This window comes from Schistocerca serialis, chromosome 3 (assembly GCF_023864345.2).
Source record: "Schistocerca serialis cubense isolate TAMUIC-IGC-003099 chromosome 3, iqSchSeri2.2, whole genome shotgun sequence".
NCBI classification, from domain to species: Eukaryota; Metazoa; Arthropoda; class Insecta; order Orthoptera; family Acrididae; genus Schistocerca; species Schistocerca serialis.
This window is the reverse complement of record NC_064640.1, coordinates 404310363-404333820: the sequence shown is the minus strand read 5'-3', so window position 1 is coordinate 404333820 and position 23458 is coordinate 404310363. Positions and strand designations below refer to the sequence as shown.

Below are 23458 nucleotides of genomic sequence, written 5' to 3'. Positions count from 1 at the left end.
AGGCAACCGAGTTGATTTCTACATAGAAGTAGTTCGGTATTAAGAAAATTCATCATCGAGGGGAAAATAAATCTTCCATGCGTCTGCAGCATACTGACATTAGTTCAACAGATCTATAGCTACGCACATATTTACTGAAACTGATCGTATAGACGTGATCTACCGGCAGATTTTTGCAGTCACGCGGCACGCTTCATTGTTCAAGTGACCTGTGACAAATTGTTGATGGAAGGGGACCAGTTCCTTTGAATATTCGGTAAAGAAGCTAACTGGTTACCCATTACACCCAGTGACTTATTTTATAAAAATGTCTCTCAGCACTATGCGACTTAACTTCTGAGGTCATCAGTCGCCTAGAACTTAGAAGTAATTAAACCTAACTAACCTAAGGACATCACACACATCCATGCCCAAGGCAGGATTCGAACCTGCGACCGTAGCGGTTAGGCGGTTCCAGACTAAAGCGCCTAGAACCGCACGGCCACACCGGCCGGCACTTATTTTATAAGCAGCGACTTTAGCTTTGTTCTAGGACCAAAACTTTTTACGATTTTTTGATAGCTCAACAAGTTTCTAAATCAATCAAAGCCCTGGCATAGTTTTCTTTATGCTTTTTTCACTTCGTTCCGTTTTTGTGTGTCAATAAGTGATCGGATTCGTTTGAAAATGCGTATCAGCTCTCTCTGTTTCAGTATTAACGTCCTGATAGTGTTATTGAACCATAGTGATTTCTTCCCATGTCTGCCTTCCAGGGCACAAAATTATCTAAAATAAGGCCCACAGGACATGTGGTATTTTGCTAAAGATCCTCTTCACTGTCGTACACAAACTTCAGTGTTTTCTGTTGCTTGCTCAGGTAGCTTCTAATCATTTGATTGGTAAGTAGGTGTACCTTCCTAACTTTCCGACCTTTCCTTTGGACACAAACAATCAGTGAATCGTTTCCTTTGCGTAGAGTGAACCGTGAAGTTCGGGCCTGTTTGTCACCAGGACATCCTATACGTTTCCCTTACTGGTGGATTGTCTCACCAGCTGTCCATGATAAATTTCGGAAAATACTGTTAATATAAATAATTATGTAAATAAAACAAAATTTTTAATGTAACACTTTTTAAATCAGATTAAAACGTATAAAATAATTTCTAGTAGCCCCATATTCAACCCCATCCAGATAATTCTGAAAATTTGTGAGTGTGAATTTTTAAAAATTATGAAAATACTTATTTATAACGATAAACGTGGGGAGCATGTAATCAATAATATTCATGAGGTGAACTATTCATGTATCAATTATATATTGTATGCGACCCATGTTTTGCGTTATTAATCCTACAAGTATTGTCATATGCCTTAAAAATTCACTGTCACAAATTTGCAGACCTATCTGTATGCAGTTAGGCGAGTACAGCAAGCGTACAGAATCCACACTTGACCTCTTTCCCGATCTAGCTGCTATTTCCTTGCGTCGTGCCGTTGTTGTTGTTGTGATCATCAGTCAGAAGACAGTTTGTTGCAGCTCTCCACGCTAGTGTCTCATGTTAAAGTCTCTATATCTCTGAATATCTACTGAAACCTACATTCATCTAAACCTGCTTACTAAGTTCATTCCCAAGTCTCCCTCTACAATTTTGCTCCCTACCCCCTCACACACAATCTTCCTCAATTACCAAACTGACTGTTCCTTGTGCCTCAGGATATGTCTTAGCAAACGACTCCTTCTTTTAGTTGAGTTCTGCCGTAAGTTTCTTTTTCTCAATTTAGATTCAGTACCCTCTCATCAGTCATTCGATCTGTGCATCTAATCTTCAACATGCTTCCGTAGCACCACATTTCAAAAGATTCTATTCCCTTCTTGCCTAAACAGCTTTTCTTCCAAGCTTCACTTCTGTACGAGGCTAAACTCTAGACAAATACCCACAGAAAAGTCTTCGTAACACTTATATTTGTTCATTTCTTGTACATACTATTACTCCCACTTTACATTGTTCTCGTTGCGTTGTATTATGTTTTCCAGACAAATACCTACAGAAAAGCCTTCGTAACACTTAAATTTATTACCTTCTTATTCGTACTGATCGTCTCATTTGCCACTGTTTTCACTGCGTTGTAATATGTTTTTTGGATGCTTGAAAATGGCACTAATGCTGAAATTGCAATCGAAAAATAAAACGCTAACAGCTAAAATCATACTGACGTCGTTAAAAAAGCCTTAAATTTATATTAGACCTCCCAATAACGATCAGACCTTCCCTCTATGTAAGGCTGGACGTTGCAGGTGGATCAGTTTCATTCCTAGGTGAGGCGGCTCTTGCTGACTCAGTTGTACTTTCAGCAATGGGCGACACCTCACAGTTGTTAAGACACACGCGGACAATCATACAGACAGCACTCATTTTCACCCTCTGCCTAGAGAGTCTCCAATCAGCGACTGTCGACCATTCACCCTGGGGTGGGGACGGTAGCACAGGGAACTTGTTCATCTTCGATACTGTGAAAGACATATCTTCTATTGCAAGCTCTTTGGTTTTATATTTTTGGAGGAGGTAATATGGACCATAACAAGAAAAAATATCTGGTAACTATAGGATCTAAAATACGTATCTTAAGAGATATGAGCACTTCTTCATTAGAAGAAATATGTTTCACTGAGTCGAAGACGAACAAATGCTCTTACCTCCTAAGGTAAACATTTTAGAGCCCATGTTTACCAGACTTTTTTCTTGTTTTGGTCCGTACTACCATCTCTGAAAGTTGCCTACTCTATAATTTTAGCAACAACAATATCGGTACATGTATTCCACGGTCAGAGGTATCAGAACGATTTTCGGTTATAGCTTTCGGCTTGATCGTTTCCAGAGGAGGGTACCTTACCTCAACTTTATACATTTTCCCTTCTCCATTATCCTTGAAAATTTGTGATGATATCTTTGTGCCCTCATAGAAGTTTTTGTAGAAGTTCCTGTAGATTTTACTTTATGTTTTAGCTGACTTCCAGCACGTCCTCGTGGATTCATGGATGAGGCAGTGTGTTGTACAATGCCAGCGATGTCTTTTGATGTTACTGGTTATGTGCGAGTCTCCAACTGCTCCGGCACAACTGCTGTATGAGCGAACACAATTCATAACGTCTCAGACAAAAACATTTAATTATGGGCACAGTATACATTCACACATAAATACTAACTGCAAAGTGAAACTGTATTTAGTGCACATTTGAAGCTAACTTGTGTATTTATTTATACTTCGGTACCATCTATGTAAGGTGCTTTGTTAGAGAAAGTAGATGAAACATCTTTGGCTGACACCGTAATGTAAGGGGCAGTCTAATGAAAACGAGACACATGGAAAAATGTAAGTACACTGTTTATTATTTCAAAAGCAAACGCCGTAACAGTTAATATATTTATCTCACTATGAGACAAGACGGTCAGTACCTACATGGATAAATGTCTGGCGCTGCCTATGGTACCATGGTTGTACCAGTCGTGCGCCTCTTCGACCGAAGCAAATCGACGGACACGAATGTCTTTCTTCAGAGCTCCAAAAATATAGACATCGCACGGGAAGAGATCGGAACTGTATGGAGGATGCGTAACGGCTTCTTAGCGAAGCTTCTGCACCGTACTCGACAACATGTTGCCGACGTCGTTTCGACTACGCTGCAGGAGTTACGCTGGGAACCATTATACACGTCTTCCGTACAGTCCCAACCTCTTCCCATGCGAGTTCCACATTTTTGGAGCCCTGATGAAAGGCAGTCGTGGCAACGACTTGTTTCGGACGAAGAGGAGCACGCCTGAATACAATCACTGTTCTGCAGGCAAACAAAAAAGGTCTTCCACGAAGACACTGACCGTCTTGTGGGATACAGATGGCGAGTACTCTTAAAGTAATAAACACTACACCTACTTTTTTGCAGCTGTCTGTTTTTCATTTGACTGCCCGTTATGTAAACGACAAGGTCTTCAGAAAGTAGCCTTAAAATTGTTTGATTTCTTCGGGACGTATTTCATCTGTATTTTAGTTTGTTAATCAAAATCACTTCTTCCAGACGTGATTAAAATTTTCGTTGTTAGTGATATTTGCCTCCTTTCATTAAAGTGACATTAATTCAACTGACTTACATCTGTACGATACGGTCCGTTCTTCCAAAAATGCTATCCACACGTGCCTTGTAGAAGAACTTCGATAGTGACGTTCGGAAATCATAGGCGGAAACTTCAGAAAGTTTGAGCGCAGGAGTGCTGAGGTAGCCTAGTGACCCATAACAAGCACGACATCCGTGTTCGAGTCTTACCTGACACAAACATTCTGTTGTCACGTTGTCACAATATGTTCATTTCCTGGAAGGTTCAGCAACTGTGACAAGTTTTCACTGAAATCTTTTCGTATCGTTGTGTCTTCATTGATTTCATTCACATAAAATCCATATTACTTCCATTGCAGCAGGACGAATTCAGTTACTTGCTTACCGTGTCAGATTTTAGGATAGAATATTTCGGTAAGTTGCATGCAGACATTGCCACAAAAGAAACAGTGATATAAGCAAAGGTAACTACTTACGAGGGCAAAATTAGTGCAGGACAAACTGGCCAGCGTAGCTATAGACGAATGGTCTGTCTGGTGCTGCATTGCGTACGCCGTAGCACAGGTAAGAAAGGCCCCTTTCAGTGGGGCGTCTCGGCAGGCAGCCAGAACGCACCCTCGGGTGTGCGCCCCCGTCTCGCAGGGTAGGCGCGCCCGCACGGGGGTGGTCAGCCTGTAGTATTGATTACTCTCTATCCTCAGCCCCATTGGCGCTCCTCCCCTATCCCGCCGGCGGACCTGCGCATCCCACCTCTCTTCGCGGAACTGATTACCGTATTTTCATAATTGTTCTACATTAATTCTCTTTTCCTATTCTAATTAGTGACCAGTCGAAATACGCGAATATAGCAGGAAACGTTGACGAGGCTGTAAAATTAAGTAAATCACGCGCAACGGGAGTTGAAGTCGAAGGAAATGAGCTCAGTAAAAACGCGCAATCCGTTGGGCGAGATGAGAAATCTAAAGACACGCAGAAACGACAGACAGCGGTTATCAAGGTTTCTACAGCTTTTTGTCACGGCGATTTTTATATGCATTCGCAAGACCTGTGTAAGTTACAAGACATGTCGACTTCGTTAGTAGCTGGAATGACAACTGTTCGATACTAATGTACGAATAGAATTAATCACTGGCACGAATTCAATTGTCACGGTATACTGACATAACGAACTACGAAATAACGCACAAATTCTCCTATGTCACAAAGACTGTCATTCGATACAAACCTTATATTCGCTTCCCAAGGAATACTGGGGGCGGAGCCACCGTTTTAGAACTGATTTTTTAAGGGTTGAATATCGTCTATTGCAATTTGGATACCGAGTTCACTGGAAATGATGGGGCACGACCCAACAGTACAGAAAAATAGAAGTTGGCGAGAATATGAGGAACGACCTCAATGTGTATGTAAAACTGTTCAAAAAATTCTAGATCCAAAGCTTCCGTTCTAAACTTATTTCGAGATTGCGTTTTGAAATTTTGTCCGTTTACGATAATGCGGAAAGTGGAGTGAAGACCGGACCGTACGCAGAAATGGAAGTTGTCCAGAACTGGAGGTACGACGATGTCATGTCGGTAAGGGCTAAGGCTTTCGCGGTTAGCAAACGGAGCAGCGGCGCAACGATGTGGGCGTGGCCGTACCTGGAGATAGAGCGTCGGCGTCCGCGACGACGAGAGACGGCGGCTCGAGCAGCGCCGGGGAGAGCGGGCGCGGCGACGGCGGCGGCGGCCGGTGGCCGGGGCCCAGGCAGCCGGCGGAGGCGTCGGCCTCTGCCAGGGGCGCGCCGACGCTGGCGACGCTGGCGACGCTGTGGCGCGGGCTGCGGCCGTAGCTGCGCGGCTCTGGCGGGCACAGCAGGGCGGGGCTGGCGCTGCCGCTGCCGCTGCCGCTGCCGCTGATGCTGGCGCCGGCGGTGGCGGCGGGCCCCGGGCTCAGGCTGCGCCGCTGGCGCTCCGCGTCGTGCGCGCCGACCGCCACGCTGGCGCGCCGCCCCCGCGCCGCCCGCGGCTCCCCGCCCACGCCACCGCCGCCGGGGACCGGCGTGCTGCTCGCGCTGCGGGCTGCCCGCCGCCGCCGCGACGAGCACGACCTGCTCAGCATCGCTGCGCACACACAAAGCGTCGCTTTCTATTACCGACATTCTTCCCTCGTAGTCGACAGAAAATATGTAAACGACACCGTCTTCAGACACCTGTGACTCCACTACGAGCTTCTAACTGACGGAACTGAAATTCCGACAAAATCTGCAATCGGTCATTGAAATAAATTCAATAGCACACTATAAAGCATCTAGTCCTCACTGTAAATGTTCCGCACTAATATTCGCGCGGGATACAAAGTTTTACATCTACATCTACATTTATACTCCGCAAGCCACCCAACGGTGTGTGGCGGAGGGCACTTTACGTGCCACTGTCATTACCTTCCTTTCCTGTTCCAGGCGCGTATGGAAGAACGACTGCCGGAAAGCCTCCGTGTGCGCCCGAATCTCTCTAATTTTACATTCGTGATCTCCTCGGGAGGTATAAGTAGTGGGAAGCAATATATTCGATACCTTATCCAGAAACGCACCCCCTCGAAACCTGGACAGCAAGCTACACCGCGATGCAGAGCGCCTCTCTTGTAGAGTCCGCCACTTGAGTTTGCTAAACATCTCCGTAACGCAATCACGCTTACCAAATAACCCTGTGACGAAACGCGCCGCTCTTCTTTGGATCTTCTCTATCTCCTCTGTCAACCCGACCTTGTACGGATCCCACACTGATGAGCAATACTCAAGTATAGATAGAACGAGTGTTTTGTAAGCCACCTCCTTTGTTGATGGACTACATTTTCTAAGGACTCTCCCAATGAATCTCGACCTGGCACCCGCCTTACCGACAATTAATTTTATATGATCATTCCACTTCAAATAGTTCCGCACGCATACTCCCAGATATTTTACAGAAGTAACTGCTACCAGTGTTTGTTCCGCTATCATATAATCGTACAATCAAGATCCTTCTTCCTATGTATTCGCAATACATTACATTTGTCTATGTTAAGGGTCAGTTGCCACTCCCTTCACCAAGTGCCTATCCGCTGCAGATCTTCCTGCATTTCGCTGCAATTTTCTAATGCTGCAACTTCTCTGTATACTACAGCATCATCCGCCAAAGGCCTCGACGAAATACAATTACATAATTACTTTTTCGTTTTACTTGCTACTCTTCTGAGCTGAACTCAATCCGAACAGGCCTCCGAAGGTCCAACGTCATCGACCGACCGCCGTGTCAACCTCTGCTGACACACGTCATTGGATGCGGATTTGAAGGGGGAGGTGGTCAGCATGCCGCTCTTCCGGCCACTGTCAGTTTCCGTGACCGAAGCCGCTACTTCTCAGGCAAGTAGCTCCTCAATTGGCCTCACAAGTGCAGAGTGCTACCCACTTGCCAAGAGCGCTGGGCAGACCCGGATGGTCACACATCTAAGTGGTAGCCAAGCCCGGCAACAGGTATCTCCCGCCCTTGACGGGAACAGGTGTTACCACGGTGGCAAGGTCGTTGCCTTTGCTTGCTACACTGCCTATTTATTCACGTTCCAGACGTGTTTCACCTTTTACATCAAGGCGTCTTCAGTTATATTTAATTTGAAATAATACAGATTTTCTTATATATGCGAAAACTTACATTCGGGACACAAAAGTCATGGGATAGTAATATGCACATATACATATACCGGTAGTATCGCGTAGACACGATATAAAAAGGGCTGTGCAGTGACGGAGCTGTCACATGTACTCACGTGATACATGTGAAAATGTTTCCGAAGTGGGGCCGGCCGTTGGTGGCCGAGCGGTTCTAGGCGCTTCAGTCTGGAACCGCGCGACTGCTACGGTCGCAGGTTCGAATCCTGCCTCGGGCATGGATGTGTGTGATGTCCTTAGGTCAGTTAGGTTTAAGTAGTTCTAAGTTCTAGGGGACTGATGATCTGAGATGTTAAGTCCCATAGTGCTCAGAGCCATTTTTTTTTCCTTTCCCGAAGTGATTATGGTCGCACGACGGGAATTAACAGACTTGAAGGCGGAGTGGTAGTTGGAGGCAGATGCATGGGGCATTCGTCTTCAGAAATAGTTAAGGAATTTAATATTCCTAGATCCACAGTGTGAAGGGTGTGCCGAGAATACTAAATTTCAACCATTACCTCTCATCACGGACAACGCAGTGGCCGACGGCCTTCCCTTAACGACCGAGAGCAGCGGCGTTTGCGTAGAGTTGTCAGTGCCAACAGACAAGCAACACTACTTGTGAGACGTACGACGAACGTATCCGTTAGGACAAAGCGTTGGTGTTAATTGACTATGGCAGCAGACGATCGGCGCGACTGCCTTTGCTAACAGCACGACATCGCCTGTAGCGCCCTTGCTGGTTTCCTGACCATATCCGTTGGACCCTAGACGACTGCGAAACCGTGGTCTGGTCAGATGAGTCCCAATTTCAGTTGTTAAGAGCTGATGGTAGGGGTCGAGAGTGACGTAGACCCACGAAGTCATGGACCCAAGTTGTCAAAAAGGCACTGTGTCAGCTGCTGGTGGTTCCATAAAGCTGTGGGCTGTATTTACGTGGAATGGACTGAGTCTTCTAGTCCAACTGTACCAATTATGATCTAGAAATGGTTATGTTCGGCCATTTGGAGTCCACCTGCAGCCATTCATGGACTTCCTGTCTGCAAAGAAAGATAGAATTTTTACGGGTTACAATGTGCCTTTTCACCATGCCACAATATTGTTCGCGATTGGTTTGAAGAACATTCTGGACAATTCTACATCGACAAGAATCCTATCGAATATCTATGGAACGTAATCGAGAGGTGAGTTCGTGAACAGAATCCTACATCGGCAACACTTTAGCAATTATGCAAGGCTGTGGAGGAAGCATGGCTCAGAATCTCTGCAGGCGACGTCCAACGACTTGTTCGGTCCACGCCACGTCGAGTTGCTGAACTACGCCGGACAAGAGGACGTCCGACACGATATTACGAGGTATCCCACAGCTTTTGTCACCTTAGTGAATAGTTCGTGGCATAGTTTATACACTGATAAATTACTGCTAGTAGTTTTTCGTTTGTCCGGCCGAAATGTGAGTTCCCTCATCTGGCCGCAGGTTAGAGGTCGCAATGCCACTTCACTTATAAAACATCGACGCAGTTTCGCTTCACGATATTTTTGTTCTGTAGCGTGAAAGGGAAGTAGTGGTTGACATGGGAGTGAGACAGGGTTATAGCGTATCCCGATGTCATTCAATCTGTACAATGAGCTAGCAGTAAAGAAAACTTTGGAGTCGTAAATAAAGTTCAGGGAGAAGAAATAAGAACTTTGTGGTTTGTCGATGGCACCGTAGTTCTGTCAGAGACAGCAAAGGACTTGAAAGAGAAGTTGAACGGAATGGACAGTGTATTGCAAAGGAAAAATGGATAATGGAATGAAGTCGAATGAAATCAGATGATCCTGAGAAATTAGCTTAAGAAACGAGACATTAAAGTGGTATTGCTATTTGGGCAGGAAAATACCTTATAATGGCCGAAGTAGAGAGGATATAAAATATAGATTGACAGTGGCAAGAACAGCGTTTCTGAAGAACAGAAATCTGTTAACATCGAATACAGATTTAAGTGTTAGGTAGTCTTTTTGGAAATATTTTCATGGAATGTAGCCATGTATGGAAGTGAAACATGGACGATACACAGTTTAGATAAAAAGAGAATAGGAGCTTTCGAAATGCGGTGCTACAGAAAAATGTTGATGATTATATAGGAAGATCACATAACTAATGAGGGAGTTCTGAATAGAATTGGGCAGAAAAGAAATTTGTAGCTCACCTTGACTAGAAGAAGGGATCGGTTGACGGGATACATTCTGAGATATAAAGGGATCACAAATTTAGTATTGGAGGGAAGTGTGGAGGATAAAAATCATAAAGGAAGGCCAAGAGATGAATACAGTAAGCAGATTCAGAAGGATGTAAGTTGCAGCAGCTATTCGAAGATGAAGAAGCTTACACAGGATAGAGTAGCATTGAGAGCTGCATCAAAATTGTCTTCGGACTGAAGACCACAACTACTGCTTCTCATATTTCGTAAGCTAACTGCTATGGAACACCATTACTGATCTAACAACAATAGCGTCTTTTTTCTTAGGAGAGCAGTTTCTGTCCTAAATGTTTGTTCACTTGATGTCTGTTTTCTTATTTGTTTACGTAAGTGTTGCCACCCTAACGACTGTTTCTCTCTCTCTCTCTCTCTCTCTCTCTCTCTCTCTCTCTCTCTCTCCCACACATCTGTGTGTGTGTGTGTGTGTGTTCGTGCTTGTGTTCGAATTTGCATGTGTATGTTTAGACGACTGCGTTTCTTTATTTGTGACAGAGTTGTTAAAGTTTTCTTAAGATATTGTGAGTATGAAATTGTGGGTAGTGGGGGAGGGGATTGCAGTTAGTTGAATGTTGATCTAATGCCTGTCTGGAAGTGGATTAAAGAGTTCTAGATGTTCAGACGATTAGACTTTTGTTTTATAGTTCATTTGGATGGTAGCAAGGAAGAGCGAGACGAAAGGGGTTGCGTGGAATGTTTCCTGAAGGTCACCTATTGTAGTGTGGCCACAAAAACAAACTTGTTGGTTAATTTTTGTTTGAATTCTGGTACAAGCCTGCAGTCCTGGTATACATCAAAATCTCTGCGCCACCGTACAGTAGCGCGCTGCTGCAGGACCCAAGAAAAAGTGGAGTCCATTAATAAAGTGAAATATCTAGCGGTAATTCGTTATCGGCGGCTGCAGAAATGTTGCACCTGTATCAGAACAACCCAAAGGGCTAGAGCAGTCATTTGACTCTGCTGCAGCCTTCCCGTTGATCCCAGACAAACAAACACCCTGTGAACTGCTCACAGCTTCGAATGTTCAATATCTGTTTACTGCGTAATCACAAGCATCTGAAAATGGTATCATTTAAAGATCGCCCAAAAATAACTTATTTATTTTATATGGACTCTAGGAGCCAAACTATTTAGCCAATTACATCGTTATATCGTATATTTGCAAACTACATCATTATTTTATACGTTTAAAGAAAATTTTCAGTTCTTTGCGCTCATAATATTTTAATCAAATATTGGCACTCCAAATAATAAAAACATGTAAAGTTTCTTAATTTTTCATTGATGAGTACAAGTAACAGTACTCATTTGAGGATGTTCATAATTGACAATCGCATAACATTCCTAGTAAGATTTCTGAGATACATCCTTGGACGCAAATAAATAGTACAGACGTAAGATCAACGCTATGAATACAAAAAACTAGTTGACGCGTAAGTGATTTCAGATGGTTTCTTCTCCTGGCACCAATTGCTCTATGTGCAGTTGTTGAAATTTACAGACGAATCTTTATCTCATGAAAAATCTAGGGATTTGGATTTTCTGCTGTGGAGCAAAGTTCGTTGCACTTGCGGGTAGAGGAATTTCTAGAGGTTAAAACTGCTATTACGGGGAGATGTGTAAGGAATCACATTGTCCATTTTCATTCCAAAAAGTACATCGTAAATGAGGTACATCTTTGGGGAACAAAACTACTTATAACGGAGAGAGGCGGCCCAATAGTGAAGCACTGCACTTGTATTCGGGCTGATCAAGGCTAAAAAGCCCGTCCGACCATCTAGAGATATGTTTCCCGTCGTACCCTGAAAAATCTTAGGGTTAACGGTGGATAGTTCATTTGATAAGGGGATGGCTAATTTCAGTGCGTTCCGCTGTTCAATACGCATATGAGCTCTATCATTAACAGTCTTGTAATCGAAGTGGCGTTCAATCTCAACCTCCCCAACAATTTGTGGTATTTTTTGTTTTCGGCCTCACACATTTCAACCCAGTTCGCATTTAGTAGTTGTTCTCTATTTTATTAGTGACATTTTGGTCGAAAATGGTTTGTAAAACAAAAAGACATAACTGCTAGTATTTTTGCTTCAAACCAAAACCATACACATTATAAAAACGTATGTAGGCATATATGTATGTATGCGTGTTCCACATCTCCTCCTGAACCGCCGGTTTCAGGCGAACTTGGTATACGCATCACTCACTGCCTGGAAAGAATCACTGTCGTGGTAAGAACCACCTACCTATTACAAGGGTAGGGATGAGGGTGAAAAAGCAGTGTAGCCCACGACTCGCTAATATCCATACTTTATTTATTCAGTACTTGAGAATGACAGCACTCGGTGACTTACAACAAACTTACGCATAATTTCAAACCCTTAATAAACTTTTTCTCGCTGACAACCCGCACAAAGTCTTGAAAGGAGAAATATTTATTGCTTACTACATTTTCGCAGGTCATGCAGTAAATTTGCCGCATGAAGCATGCCGATTTAATTCATTACTGCTTTACTGCTATCTGTATTCGCGACACATTTTGCAAACAGTATTCACACATACCACAAATGTATCAACAAAGCTCAGGATTACGATGTCATAAACATTGAAACTTTAGGTGGAAATTCGCTAGATATGTATCCAAATACGCGAGAAATATGTTAGATACATGTGGAATATATTTTACATGTGCGTATGTGGGCAAAGCCACGCGTAAAAAGCTCATCCTAAACACCTGGAACGATTTCAGTCAAATTTTGTTACACATATTAGTTAAGATCTGGTAAGAAATACTATGTCAGTACAGACCAGCAACCTCCTACTGAGGTGCTGGTAATAACGTGGAGAGAGAAGAGGGAAAGGAGGAGATGGGAACAGACAGGGAAGAGAACATGGTAGAGAGAGGAGGACGGCGACATGGACAGAGAGAGGGGAGAGGAGGAGATGAACAGAGAAATAAAAAGCTGAAGAGATGGGCAGAGACAGGGGGAGGAAGAAATTGGCAAAGAGGGGGAGGAGGAGATGGACAGGGAGAGGGGGAGGTGGTGATGGACAGAGGCATGGGGATGTCGAGATGGAAAAAGAGAGGGGCTGGAAAGAGAGGGGGAGGAGTTGATGGATAAAGAGAGATTAGGAGGAGATCGACAAAGAGAGGGGAGGAGGGAATGGGATTGGACGGAGGTAAACGAGATTAACAGAGGGGGAAGGAGCAAACAGACATAGGGGGGAGAGGCAGATGTACAGAGAGAGGGAGGAAGAGTAGAACATAGACAGAGAGAGGGGTAGGAAGAGATGGATGGAGAAAGGTGTGGGAGGATATGGACAAAGAATGGGGTGTGGAGGAAGTGGACAGAGAGAGGGGGTGGATGAGGTGGACTGAGGTAGAGGGGAAGGAGGACATGGACAGAGAGAGGGAGGAGATGGACTAATACACTGGTGTCCAAAATTAAAGCAGCAAACGGTAATTTCTCAAGGTTGCGCTTATTTTTGCATAAAACAGTATAAATGGTGGACAGTAAAGTAGAAATAATGTAAAGAATACAGAACGTAAACACTGCGACATGCATAACGTTAGACAAAAATATTCTTGGTTTTTTCCAACGTAACGGATTTACGCACACATTCCGACAACTGGTTAATGCGCTGTGTGAACAGCTCTAGCAGCAATACAGACAACGACGGGACATGCTGTAACTCATGTCATCAATTTAATTTCAGGCAATAGCGCCCATCCTTCCTACAGAGGTGCTCTCAACTCTTGAGCAGTGGTTGGTGTATGCTGACGTGATGCAACCCGTCTCCCTGTTGCATCCCAGACATGCTCTATGAGATTCAAATCCGCAGAAAAAGTATGCCATACGATACGTGCAATATCTTCCGTTTCCTATAGAACATCACCCATCCGTGCTCTAGGAGGTCGAGCATTATCGTCCATCAGTACGAAGTCTGGGTCCACAGCGCCTTGCAACAACTGCACATCAGACCTGACAGCAGTTAAACATTGTCGATTCTCCCGCACAATTTCATGAAAAGGTGTTCGCGTAGTCAACATAACCCTTGCTTACATCATTAGGGATCCTTCTCGATACCGGTCTCTTTCCAAAATGTTTCGGTGCCGAAATCGTGTCCCACGTTCCCTCCAGATGCGAATCCGTTTAGAATCACTCTCCAGATCAAAACAGGACTCATCTGTGAAAAGAACATTAGCTCACTGTTCGACCATTCCAGTGGCATGTTGACGACTCCACTCCAGACGTTCCTTTCGTGAAGACACGTCAGAGGCACACATACAGCAGGTCTCCGACACTAAACTCAACTCTTCCGAAACCTTCTGTACATCGTTTCCCTCGTTACAACACGCCCAGTGGATGCTGCGAGGTCAGATGCCAGTTGCCGTACGGGACTAAGGCGGTACCGTCGTACCCTACAGCCAAATAACGGTTCTCTCTTTCCGATATCACACGTGGTCGGTCCTGCCCTGGTCTTCGGGATACAGTTTCGATCTCTATTAATTGTCGCCACACCTGAAAAACAACAGAACAGTTCATATTAAGCCATCGGGCCACATTAGTTTGCCACTGTCTTGCTTCCATTCTTCCTACGGCTCTCCACCGCAGAGAGTCAGGTAGGTAGGAGTTTGATAGGTGCCCTGACGTCATCGTTGGCTTGGTTGTCCGTGGAACGGAATGCCATCTTCCGTGCAGAGCACGATCGTACGAACATCCGATGACGTTTTCCATGATTATGTCGTGAATTAGACAGAGGAAGGGGAAATAGCGGTTTGTAGCTATAATTATGGACACCAGCGGAGATGACTGGAATACATACATACCCGAGTAATGCCGGGTGCTCAGCTAGTAACATTAGAAAAAGTTCCACACATATCACATGCACCATTTTTTAAAGCTTACAGCTTGTAATCTGCAAGTAAATAAATTTGGATGACTGTGTTTTGATTTCTACACTAGCTGGAGATAAAAGTGAAGCACACAGAATGAAAAGAGGGAATGAAATGAAATTTCTCGGGTTGAGAGGGTATGTGAAGTTATTTCAGTGACTACAATATGGAGTCAAATTTATAAACAACTTGGTAGTATGAGCCCACTAATCAGTATGACATTGTACCCCTCTGATCTGGATACATGCACTAATTAAGTTTGGGATGATGCCATAAAGCCGTTGTCTCCTGTCTTGAGGCAAACTAATCTATAACTGCTGTAAGTGGTCCTTGGTATCCTGGATACTGCCACTAGGAACCAGTCCCACACGTGTTCTGTAGGGGATGAGTCTGAGGATCTTACTGGCCACAAGAGAACCTCAAAATCATGCAGACTGTTCATAAAGACAGTTGCCATGTACAGACAGCATTGTCTTCTTGAAAACTGGAACCACGATGCTATCGCATTAGAAATAACACATGAGGACGCAGGATGTTCGTGACGTACCGTTGGGCCTTTAGTTACCTCAATCAGTACCAGCCGTGACCTGAGGTCACATCCGACGGCTCCCCACACCATGACGCTAGGAATAACACCGCGGTGCCTCTCAAGACCACATTGGAAGAATTGGAACCTCTCCGCAGGTCGCCTCCACTCTCGCCGAGGATGGTCATCCGGGTAGAGCAGAACGGCGAGTCATCGCTGAACACAACCCGACGCATTCATCATCAGTCTATGAACCCCGGTCACGGCGCCACTCAAAGAGCCGCCGCTTGTGTTATGGTTTTGACGACAGGCTACACATGGACCAGTTATTATCTAGTCCAGCTGCTGCTAGTGACCACCCGATGGTTGAGGATGACAGAATTTTTCAGAGAGTCCATTACTTGTTCTCGAACAGAAAGTGCAGATGTGAAAGGGTTACGCTGTGCTTATTGCACAATACACCGAATCACACTTATGATGGACAGACATGGTCGATCGGAACACTGACGACGATTATGCTTGCCCTCCTTTACCATGCAGTCAAACATTGGGTCACTGTCGCATCCGAATGCCTCACAAATGTGTATATGGCACGATTCGACCATCTGGCCAAATGGGGACCTGTATTGAGACTCCTTTCAAACTTTGTTACGTGGTGATGAAGTTGTTGCCCGACCGAATTTAAAAAGAATAATGATTTGTAATCCTTAATAGATCTCTGTTTTTACGTGTCAGTTATTTTTTTCGAATATAAATTTGAAATAATTATATGAAGACTCCTGATAACGTAGACAATGACCGCGCGGTTCTAAGCGCTTCAGTCAGGAACCGCGCTGCTGCTACGGTCGCAGGTTCGAATCCTGCCTCGGTCATGGATGTGTGTGATGTCCTTATGTTATTTAGATTCAAATAGTTCTAAGTCTAGGGGACTGATGACCTCAGATGTTACGTCCCATAGTGCTTAGAGCCATTTGAACCATTTGAACGTAGACGAAACTGCATCAAAACATGTTTGGGGCACAGAGCAAAAATACAAGTAATATTCTCGTAACGAAGGCAGATTTCCATCAGTAAGTTTCTATCAAGCAACCACCCAATCGGGGCAAGGGGTTAAATACCTAGGTAGATAATAATATGGTTCCACTTTCCTTATCTATCACAAAAATGACTGATTAGACAGAATATCAGGGAGTGCAATTTAATACCGTGTCGCTCTACCTTCGGCACTTCAAATGGCCACACTATGTCGTGACACGAGTTCTTCGCGTCTACGGTGTATATTTTTCAGCAGATGACATCTGTTGTGCTCGTACATATTACAGATTTTATGTCGGTTGCTGCTAGGTTTTCATACTGCAATGGATTAGCGTCCGAACAAGCAAGTCTTTCGTAATAACATTCACGTAGTACGGTGGTTTCATGGTGACTTGCCAGTGATCTGCAAGTCTCGAAATCAGATGTTCTCACGGAAGATGACGCATCTCGTGTCGCCGCGCGGAGTGGCCGCGCGGTTTGAGGCGCCATGTCGCGGACTGTACGGCCCCTCCCGCCGGAGGTTCGAGTCCTCCCTCGGCCATGGGTGTGTGTGTTGTTCTTAGCATAGGTTAGTTTAAGTAGTGTGTAAGTCAAGGGACCGATGACATCAGCAGTTTGGTCCCTTAGGAATTCACACACATTCGAACATTTGAGCATCTCTTGGCACGGCGCGGGATTAGCCGAGCGGTCTGGGGCACTGCAGTCATGGACTGTGCGGCTGGTTCCGGCGGAGTTTCGAGTCCTCCCTCGGGCATGGGTGAGCGTGTTTGTACTTAGGATAATTTAGGTTAAGTAGTGTGTAAGCTTAGGGACTGATGACCTCAGCAGTTAAGTCCCATAAGATTTCACACACATCTGAACAGCTCTTGCCGTTCATCGTCTCCATGAGAAACGAAATTTAATTCACTGGGTGCGGCAACTTCCTTGGAATTCGGTTTGTGATCCAGTACCAATTATATCAGATCCACTGCAGTTGTAACTGACATCGTTTTTATGTGAGCTAGACCAAGTGAACAGCTCTTCGGCCTTGGGGCATCATTAGTAACAACGTTCCGTTGAGGGAACATTTATGGTACTGTGCTCCCTACAGACTGACTGCTATTTGTTACGCTGAGTGGAAGTAATCTTGGTCTTTCACTTACTTAGACATCCGAGCCTCATCAATAACTGGCGGTTTCACCGTGATTTTTATACTTCCGATAAAACCGGCGATGGTACCGCCTAGACATCTAAACGGAAACACCATCTTCAACAACATCCGCATACAGTGATGAGCCAAACCATTATGACCACCTGCTTAACAGTTTGTTTCTCCGTCTTTGGAACGAAATATATCACTGATTCGGCGTACTACTTATACGACAGTTTGTTGGTAGGCTTGTGGAGGTATGTGTCATTATATGTTTATGCACAGGTCACGTAATTTCCCGCGTCTGGCCATCCTGATTTAGGTTTTCCGTGATTTTCCTAAATCGCTCCAGGCAACTGCCGGGATGTTTCCTTTGAAAGGGCACGGCTGACTTCCTTCCCCGTCCTTCCCTAATCTGATGAGACCGATGACGTCGCTGTCTGGTCTCTACCCGCAAGCAACCCAACCAGGTCACGTAATTCGCGCTGGTAACGGACCTCTGATTTGCGTACGTGGTGATGGCGCCCGATAGCGACCCAGATGGGTTCCATGGGATTTACGTCAGGCATAATTGGTCGGCGAGACATCAACGTGAGTTCACTATAACGCCCCTCAAACCACTGTAGCACGGTGCACTCTGCTGAAAGGGGACATCGCCGTCAGTGAAGATATCAAACATGAAGGTATGCAGGAGGTTCATAGCGGTCAGCGTGTCTTCAATTACTACCACAGTCCCATGCAAACGCAGGAAAATGTTTCCCATAGCATATTTCTGCTCCTACCAGCCTGCGTCAGTGGCGCGCTGCACGTTCCAAGCCGCCGTTCACCTCGATGGCGGCGTTTGTGTAGACAACCATCGACTTAGCGCAGGAAAAATGTGATCTATCCAAAGACCTGGCACGTTTCCACTGATCGACGGTCATATCCCGATGGTCCTGTGGCCACTGCAATCGTAACTGAAGATTTCGTTAGGTCAACATGTGAACACGTAGGGGTGGTCTGCTGCGCAGCTCCATCTTCAACAACGTACGATCAGTGGTGTGCTCTCAAACGCTTGTGCGTGAACGAGCATTGCGCTCTTTCGGAACATATGTCACAGATCACCATCTATCCTACTTTACAGAGCAGACAAACCTCCGAACCCCACGTTCTGTGAAGAGCCGTGGACGACCAACCACTTAATGCGTAGTGTTAGTTTCACTGTCCTTCTACCTCTTTCCATAGATGTTCACGACAGTAGCACGTGAACGTTCGATCAGCATCGCCGTTTTCAAGATACTCGTTCATAGGTTCTGTATAATAATAATCTGCCTTTTATCGAAATGGCTTATCTCAATGGGTTTCCTCATTTGCAGCCCATTCCTTCCCAAGGGTTGTCCCCCGTCCGTGTCTGCTCCGCTTACATACTTTTTTACCACGCCACATGCCCGCAACGCCAGCAGGCGGCATCCAACGTCAAGATGGGCAGTAGTCATAATGTTTTGCCTTATCAGCGTATACACAACGGAAAAAATCGCAACACGAAAAACTAATTAATATAGAGTAATGAAACTACGGGAATACATTTGGCTAGGTAACATATTTAAGTTATTAACTTTGCAAGATCACACGTTAACTGTGACATAAGCTATTGCAAATGTGAAATTCTGGTACAAGTATTTCGCGCCTGTTGCACTTGATCGGTCAATACAGGGGCGGTTAAAGGTGTTTGTGGATGACGCTGGAGATGTTGTCGATGACGTCCCATATGTGCTCGACCGGAGACAGATCTGGTGTTCGAGCAGGCCAAGATAAGATATTGACACTCTGTACGGCATGTTGGGTTCCAACACTGGAATGTGGGCGAGAGTTATCCTGTTGGAGAACACTCCCTGCTGTTCGTGGATGGTCGAATCATCAGGCTGACGTAGAAACGTGCAGTCAGGTGCGTGGGATAGCCGCGAGAGTGTTTCTGCTGTTACACGAAATCGCACGCTGACCATAATTCCAGGTGTAGATTCACGGTGTCTAACACGCAAACTGGTTGCGTACAGGCCCTCCATTGTCCTCCTTCTAGCCAACACACGGCCATCACAGGCACCGAAGCGGAACCAGATCTCATCAGGAAACACAATGGACCTACACCCTGCTCCCCCTCCTCCTGCTCAGGGCTCTCGCTTGGCACCACTGAAGTCGCACATGGCTGTGGTATGGGGTCAGTGGAACGCACGCTACAAGGTTTCTGGCTCGAAGCCGTCCCTAAAGTAATCGATTTGTAACAGTTATTTGTGTCATTGTGGTGCCAACTGCTTCTAAAATTGCTGCTGCAGATGCAGTACGATAGACTAGAGCCATACACTAAACACGATGGTCACGTTTAAAAGTTTGTTACAGTGAAAAAATAAGGTAACGGCATCGCCATTCAAATAGACTCCTAACCACTTACGAGATGGTGGAATTGTTTGGAAAATCACATCTGAAAGTACAAACAGGATAAATCACATTCCTTAGTTTCACAGTCACTCTTACCAAAAATATCTTTACTGAAGCTGATTGCTTGGAGTCCACGAAAGAAGCAACGAAAAGTTGTAGCTTGTTGTCAGTACTGGAACAAAACGACCAAGAATAAACTTCTCAAGAATTCGCATCTATTCGGGGTAGTGCTACGCCGGGAACATCACACGTGTCAGCTCCTTTAATGCAGGAGCCTCAGCAAAGTCTACCTCATCGGCTGTTGATCCTTACGAAATTGCTTCTGTTCCTGCGGCAAACAAAGTGAAAAACAATGAAGGGCGAAAAGTGGTAGGATCTGCCCCGATGAATGGCATTCCTTACAAAACAATGTCACAAAAATGGAAACTGAAGTTTGAGAAAGAGGGTGAAATCTCATCCAAAAAGATGAAAGCTGAGAAAAATGAAAGAAAAAGAAAAAATCACAACAATCACAACACAAAATCACAACAATCACACAATCGGAAATGGACGAAATAAGCAAGGATATAGTTCAGATGAGTCACAGATAGCTGAACCGGCCACGCCACTCATTGATGATGACTTGAGTGATTTAGACTTCTCAGTTGGAAAAAGCAAGCCAGACACTGAAGATGCAGAATATATTTTTTGTGAAGGAAAACTTTTCCAAAGAGGTGCAAGGAGAGCTACAGTTTAAGTGCATCATGTGCAGTATATGGTCACACAACGAATGTGCTGGAGCTGATAAAGACATTTATATTTGTGACTTTTGTCAACTGATTAGAATGTTTTGCATTATGAAAACACATTTTTTGCTTAACCACTGTGATTTAAAAGTATAAATGTCATATTAGCTTTCACCTGTTTTGTAAAATGTTTCTAATATTCTATTCTTTCAATAAATTGTTTGTCCTTCCTCTTACTGAGTTTTTCTCAGTGATGTTTCAATATTTTTGGGACTAACCCAAATTTAGACTACACCTCGAAGTTGTTTCAATTTGTCACTGTTTTTTAAATTCAAAATAAGAAAAAATAGTGAGAGTCTACTACATTTCATCATAATGATTAAAAGCAGGACACTTCAGAGTGTGATTTAGGGCAAATTTTGTTTTAAATTTATTTGCAACAGAACTTTCATCTTAAAAAGTAAATGGTAGCCATAATTCAGACAACTTGCTCTACTAGAAAAAGTTATGTATCAAAATCTATAGTGTGACATTGTCGATAATTCATTTTCGGCAAGAAACGTGTGTGCTACCACCAACTTGGTTAACCAAGTTTGACCGGAGAGTGACATTTGCGTTTCCTGAATGTTTCATTACAGGAGTTACTAAACGACGTTAGTCTCTTGCAAAAACGCTTTCATGTATGTTGAAATTTCCTCTCATTTCTCCACCACAGTGTGACGTCGCTTCAGGAACTTCTTTCTTGCAAAACTGAATGGTCGTGGAGTTCATACAGCATGGTCAACTAGACTGCCAGACCCCAATCCACATTTTAAGAAGCTAGCAGAAATTGCTATTCTCTGAAGAAGAGATTTCTGACATAATCAGCCTGCAATGCAGAATAAAGGCCTGTGACACTATGTGAAGGCACGCAGACATGATGATCCATTTTCAGCAATCCTCTCTACGAAGAGTCGAAGTTTGCTGTACACACCACGACAGTCACTTTAAACAACAATTATGTAACTTCACTGTAGCTCAAGGTCTTGTGTTTCTATGTTACTCTCTTTTTCTTGCTTGCATTGCACTCGTTTCGTATATAACTAAGACATAACTCAATATTCATACTTGATATTGTGATTATTGGTACCTGTCCTTTAAAAATAAATCCAACAAAAGAAATAATAATAAAAGGATACATATTCCTTCTCATTGTTCTTTACTTAGGCCAACTAGCTACGGAACGTAGTAACAATTTTAGGAAAAATTGAGTGGACAGAGAGAGGGGGGGAGAGAGAGAGAGCAGGAGAGAGGGAAGTGGACGATGTCTTAACTGACGTTCAGTCGTGCAGACCATCGCATGACACATCAAGCGGTGCCTTGTATTTTGCGGCGCAAACTACTAAAACGTGCCCATGTTGTGCAGTCTTGCTGCTCTTTTTTTTCTTGGCTGTGGCAGAAGCTCGTCACCTGGCTAATGGCCTGACTAGGTCGAGTGCAGCCTTTAATCGCCGCGGCACTAAGAGGAGGGTCGTGGCTTATAAGAGGGTACAGAAATACTCAAAAGTACCCTTCAGATTTCTCACTTCTAGGAAATTCGATTGCATGCCACTTAATGATGTGCGGACATAGGAACGTGGGGGAAAAAACCAATTTTGTGTTTACAGCTCAGTACGTTATGTGGATTCTGACTAGTAACGAGACAACTGAACATCACAGGTTGTGTTCAAAATGACCACCGGCAGCGGCAATACACGCTTCCTGTCTAGTAAGGAATGACTGCTGCACACGTGCTAGCGTTTCAGCGGAGATGTCCCAGCAGGCAGCAGTATTACGTCGTTGCATATCATCTGGTGTGGTTGGTATTGTGACACTTATATTGATTAGAAGTAAATTTATATTATGTAACTGTGTATCTGCAATTTATGAAGTGTGTATTCTGTGGCGTTTAAACACATGACCTACGGCAAGAAAATTAGAGATTTTGTAATATATATGTATGAAAAAAAGGAAAAGAATATGCTGAATTGGTAAATTATTATAATATGAATATGTTTATAAAAATAAATGTTTGTTAAAAGCTGATTCATGCTTAGAGCACTTGTATTTGTAACATGTAAACGCTGTTGGGAAGTCGCTCCTCAACGGGAGTGACATGGCGCGATGTAAAAGGTGGGTTGGTTGAAATGGCTCTGAGCACTATGGGACTTAACATCTGAGGTCATCAGTCCCCTAGAACATAGAACGACTTAAACCTAACTAACTTAAGGACATCACACACATCCATGCCCGAGGCAGGATTCGAACCTGCTACCGTAGCAGTCGTGCGGTTCCGGTCTGAAGCGCCTAGAACCGCTCGGCCACCGGGACCGGCTGTAAAAGGTGGGGTTGGCCGTCGAACTGAGCGGCTCCTCTGTGTGAACGACACGAAGTGTGTGGCTAGTCATAACACGACGGTGCTAAGAGAGGCAATTGGAAGCTGCATTATAATGGATTGGCCTCAGATGTGGATCTGGCTATTATTTGGTATTCATGGCATAATGGAATGGCTTCAATATGTTGAAAATCCGATGCCAAGAAGATTGTATAGAGCATTCATACATCAAGAGCCGTGAGTACAGTTAGCCGCCATATTGGTCGTACGTGCAATCTATGAACGCCACAAATAATTCAATACCTTCTCTTGCTGACAGTACGGGTAATGTAACGGATGACGATAAACAGAAGGCTGAAATTCTAAAACTAGCTTTCAAAAACTCGTTTACGTTAG

At 44.3% G+C, this 23458-nt stretch overlaps 1 protein-coding gene across 1 annotated transcript in view; it reads right to left on the bottom strand.

Moving 5' to 3' along the window:
• Positions 1-5683: 5683 nt before the first annotated feature.
• LOC126470890 (translation initiation factor IF-2-like) overlaps positions 5684-23458 on the bottom strand; it is a 174091-nt gene continuing 156316 nt past the window's right edge. The window contains exon 2 of the mRNA XM_050098914.1: positions 5684-6031. Coding sequence (XP_049954871.1) covers positions 5684-6031 — 348 coding nt within the window. The remainder of the gene's footprint in view (positions 6032-23458) is intronic.